Source organism: Galeopterus variegatus, unplaced genomic scaffold (assembly GCF_000696425.1).
Source record: "Galeopterus variegatus unplaced genomic scaffold, G_variegatus-3.0.2 Scaffold853, whole genome shotgun sequence".
NCBI classification, from domain to species: Eukaryota; Metazoa; Chordata; class Mammalia; order Dermoptera; family Cynocephalidae; genus Galeopterus; species Galeopterus variegatus.
Genome location: NW_007726964.1, coordinates 51,723 through 56,923, shown reverse-complemented (window position 1 = coordinate 56,923; position 5,201 = coordinate 51,723). Strand labels below are relative to the sequence as shown.

General features: G+C 49.9%; 1 protein-coding gene across 1 annotated transcript in view; it reads right to left on the bottom strand.

Annotated features, from left to right (window-relative positions):
* Nucleotides 1-5,201, bottom strand: part of LOC103590668 (peroxidasin homolog) — a 38,071-nt gene that overhangs the window by 2,577 nt on the left and 30,293 nt on the right. The window contains 1 exon segment of the mRNA XM_008572963.1: nucleotides 4,703-4,814. Within this exon segment, the coding sequence (XP_008571185.1) occupies nucleotides 4,703-4,814 (112 nt within the window).

Here is a 5,201-nt window from a genome sequence, read left to right as displayed (position 1 = left end):
TGTGGAGACACATGGTGATGGAGAGAAGGGGAAAGGATCACATGGGTATTTAGGAAGTAGACGGGCCGGCCGGGTGGCGCAATGGATAGTGCACCGCTTGGGAAGCGCGGCGGCGCTCCTGCCCGAGGGTTCGGATCCCACATACAGACCAGCTCCCGCTCACTGGCTGAGCGAGGTGCGGGAGCAACACTGAGGTTTGCAATCCCGTTGCCGGTCCCTGGTCCGGTGCGGGGGCAACACTGAGGGTTGTGATCCGTTGCTGGACACGGAAAAAAAAAAAAAAAAGGAAGTAGAGTGGATAGGATTTATTACAGGCTTTTTCTGAGAAATTTTTTAATTTACATTTAGTAAAAGTGCTGTCATGTATTTGTTGGTCTGTAAAGCATTATATGGGCATGGAGGAACATATGGAAGTATACAGAGCAGGTTTTATTCCCATTAGAGAGAACGTGTAACATGCAAATTACTCATTGGACAAGTAGCACAGGGATTGGAATTCATACTAAAGTGTAAATGATTGCTACCAGATCTGTACACTGACTTGGGTGGAGGAGTGAAAGGAACACTCCTGGAAAAGACTGAATCTGAAGGGCTTAGAAGAAGCACAGTGGGAATGGAGACTGATGTCTGTCAGTGGGTTGAGGGGCCAAGAGAAGTTATGGAGAAGCTCTGTTGGCTTAGCTAGTTCTAAGGCAGGAAGCTACAGAGGAAGGAAGAAAGTACAGATCTGGGTTCCCTGTGCCACTAATTGACTGAGTAACTTGGGCAGGTAACTTAGCCTCTCTGGGGGTAAAGATACCTCACAGGCCTGTTTCAGAGTTAAAAGTGAAAACATGTAGGCCAAGCACACAGTAGGAGTGTGATCAGCGTGATGCAGGGGATTTTCTTGTTCCTCCCTGCCCTGGATGCTCAGAGAGTCGACTGCAGGTTTTCCCCTTTCCCTTTATAGATGTGCCCACAGAGCAGGGGTTCACTGGCAGATCTTAGGATTTACCGGCCTCACTTTGCTCAGCCTACAGGAACCTGACAGGGACTGGCCTGGTGCTGTTTCTGCCTCAGTGATCTCCAAGCAGCTGCAAGAAAGTGGAGCTGTGTCTGAGTGTGTGTGAGTGTGTGAGAGTGTGTGTGAGTGTGTGTGCACGTGAAGGCTGTAGTACAGTGCTTAGCACATGGTAGGTGCACGATAAGTGTTGACCATTAATCATTACCATCATAATGACAAGGATGACAATTCTAAATCACTTGCTTGCAGGTTATATCGTTAGGAAGGGATGCGCAAGAGGGGAGTGAATTTTAGATGCCTCTTCTAAGTGCTCAGCAGCCTTTCCTCTGCAGACAGGTCCAGACCCAGCTCCCTGCAGAGCTTTAAGATCCCTAGTCATCCAGTCCCACCTGTCTCAGAGACTCGACCTTCCAGCAGAGTCTCTGCTCCAGTCAGCAGCTCTCCTGGCTGAGCCAGGCCCACGCCATGGTTTCTCTTTGCTTCATTCATTGTTCCCGTGATCTGGAAGGTCCTCATCTCCACCACTGCCTCCCACAGTGTCCCCTGCCCTCCCCAGCCTGGTCTTTGGCTGCACTGGCATCATGGTGTTCCCTTTGTCTCATGCACTGCTCTGCCCTGCCTTCCACAGGTCACAGGAGATTCTCTGCGCATGGAGTCCTGCACCAGGTAAGGATGCCACAGGCCTGCAAACAGGGGTGCTGGGGACACACTTCTGCTTTCTGACTCAGTTGTCTGCCAGGAACCAAAGAAAGGTGGCTCCATGTTTTTATAATAAGGGACAGACAATTTGGTGTCAAAATCACAAAGTACTATGCATCTGTATATTAGGGATGGTGGCAGCAGCCAATGCAATAGGAACACGTGGTTTTGTGCGGTTCCAAGGAAGAAGTGAGGGGGGAGGCCGCTGGAGGCCCTGCTGCTGGAATTCCCAATGCACCAGCAAGGGGCTGCTGCAGGGCTGGGCTGTGCTTGCACACAATGGTTTGTTTGCTGATTTCAATGTTTATTGCCTAATGAAATGACAAATTGCATCAGATGCAGCTGTCTTGTCAATGAGGAAGCAAAGTAATTAAGTATTAAAATTATATTGCCCCAATGCCCCAAGCTGTGCTTGCTTCATGGGAATTGAATGTCTATAAAGATACCAGTGCTGGTTTTGTAAATGGAATGTCACTTCATGTAGGAAGGGAACTCAACGGGTCAACAGACCTTCTGGACTTCAAATGTCAAAAATGACAAGTGAACCATGCTTTCCTCCCTAATAACGATCATTTTTCACCCACCGGTGGCAGAGGAACAGTCTGTGACTGCTCATTTGCCTAATCTGCTGAAGATGCCTCCATTGAGCTGAGCTGTAAGCACCTGAGTGGTGCCCGGGTTGCCTGGAGGCCAAGTTTGATCAACAGCAAATCCTAAGGGACGGCTTCTCCAGGTCTCCTCAACACCCTGTCACTCCCTTTCAACCCTGCAGCAGCTCTCCCTACCTCCCCCCTCCCACCCCATTTCTGATGCAAAGATTAAGTGCCCATTCCTAGCCCATTAGGTTTGGGTTGTTTTATTTTGGGCGGGGGGGTGTCAAAATATATATAACATAGTATTTATCATTTTTACCATTCATACGTTTAAAATTCAATGGCTTTAAATACATTCACAATGTTGTGTAATCATCACCGTTATCTATACTGCCAATTTTTTTTTGTCATCCCAAACATAAACTCTGTACCCATACAACAATCACTCCATCTTCCCCTACTCCCAGCTCTGGCAACCTCTATTCTACTTTCTGTCTCTGTGAATTTGCCTATTCTATGTACCTCATGTAAATGGAGTCATGTTTGTCTTTCTGTTTGTGGCTTATCTCACTCAGCACAGTGTTTCCAAGGTCCACTCATGTTGTAGCATGTGTTCAAATTTCACTCCCTTTCATGGCTGTACAATGTTCCACTGTGCAGATATACCACCAGGCTGGTTTTTGGAAAGGACCCAGGCAGGCACTGCTCAGCTGCAGCCTCAGACCTGGGTTGAAGCTGCTGTCTTTGGTGCGGAGGTCAGGGCTCTCTCTGCTCCACAGCAGAGGAAACGGCTGGCTCCTCCGTCTGGCCTCTGTGGCTCTGCATTCACAAGGCACAGGGCACGCTGAGGGAGTCGCAGGGAAGAGCAAGGGCAATAGATCTTTAACATATGGGATACCAAGAGCGAGCTATTACCTGGAATTTGTAAAACGTTGACAAGATGCTGACAGACATTGAGTAGAAAATGGATTTGCCCTTAGACAACTAGTCCCACAGTATAATCATCTGTGTCTGTTGCCATGGGGACAGTGGAACGGTGATTGCTTAGTTAATCAAGATCTGGCCAGTGCCCCTGAAGGGCTGAGCACTGCCGACCTTCCCTGATGAGTTAGTGCTGGGGGAGAGATTCAGTGTCACTCTGGCGGGCCTTGCCTGCACTCTGAGCACTCCTGCCCCATGCACAAGGCACTTGGGAGACTCGTCTTGAGTGGAAGTGTGATTTGTTATGGCATCCTTACTGCTATTATTTGATCATAAAGTCACTGAGAGTCCGACCTCAGAAAGGCCCAAGATTCCTCTTGACAGACGAGGAAACTGAGGCTGGTGGAGCAGTGGCCATGCTGAGGCCCCTCTGCTGGTTAAGCTGTGGCCTGATCGTGGTTCTCCTGGCTCCTATGTTGTCCCCCTACCCACATGGTACAGCAGGTGTTACTTCTAAATTGGCGAGCGGGCAGGTGAGTCTGGGGGAGGCCCCGCAGTCAGGGGGATGCAGCTGGTCCTAGACCTACAACCAGGCTGTCGCTCATTTCCACTTGACACTTGGCACCACCAGTACTAAGGTCAGAAAGACTCTTTTAACTCCTGAAATATTTACACTTCCTAAGATGGCAGTGGCTGACATTATTTTCCAAAAGACATCCCGAATGCTTTATTGCTTTGAAGGGAGAAAAAGAACAAAGCACAATAAAAATCGTGCAACTTGTTACCAGATGCTGAGGATGTCATGGGAAAGACAAGAACACAGACAGAACAAAATGATGCAAATGGACTTCTCCCGGGGCATGGTCTGAAAACCCAAAGACTATATCACTGAAGATTAGGTTTACTGCTAGTGATGGCAACCCAACCTTGGAGGCTTAAACACAATAGTTTACAAAAGCTCACAAAAGGGAAGTCCAGAGGTAGGCATCTGAGCACTGGCATGGAAGCTCTAGGAAGTCACTGGGGACCTGGGTCTCTTCTGTCTTCCACTTTGCCAGGTATCACTCTCAATCTCAAGGCAACCTCACAGTCTACGGTGGCTGCCAGCGCTCCAGCCATTATGCCCACAGTTGAAGCAGCAGAAAGGAGAAAGCGAGGAAGAAGGCTCCCTTGACTGTCTAAGAAGCACTCCGAGAAGTCCCACATGACCGTCTCTTTGTATCTCACTGGCCAGGACTTGGTCCTATGGCCACACCTAGTTGCTAGGGAGGCTAGGAAAGGTAGACCTTACTCGTAGTTGGCCATGTGCCCAGCTAGGACGCAGGCCTCTGTTACTGAGGAAGATGAGAGAATAGCTATAGTAGGGAACTGAGTCTCTGCCATACACACGTAAGTCAATGACCTGAAGTGGGCCTGATTCTAGGGCAGCCACGATATGGTCACTTTATTGGTGAAGAAACCGAGACACAGAGACAACACAGCACACCTTCCCAGGCCACACAGCTGAGTGAGGCGATTCCAATCCCACATGCACTCTGCCGACTGCGTCCCACGTGAGATGCTGAGGTGAGGTCATCCGTGAGGACCTTGCTCGATGGCTGTCCCAGAGGAAGTGAGAGGAGAGAAGAAATAGGAGCCAGAGACCGAGACCATGCCAGGGGCCTGCCCCGCACTCAGCAGGAACCCCAGCCAGCCTGTTCAGTTCTGCCATCTCGGGCCACAGGGGACCCAGAGGACAAGGAGACGGGAGGTGATGGCATTTTACCATGAGGCAAAGGCTGCTGATCCTGGGATCCTAAAAACTCCACTCTGGAACTTCTCCAACAGAGCCCTTAAAAACACCGTGTTTTCTCAGCCCCAAAATGAGCCGGCTTAGCAGAAAAACACCTGCCCGGGCCCAGCCCAGCCCCTCCAGAGTGCGTGTAGTTGGGGAGTGAGGGTGCAGTCTCAGCCTGGGTGGGCTGGGCATACTCCAGCCTGAGGAG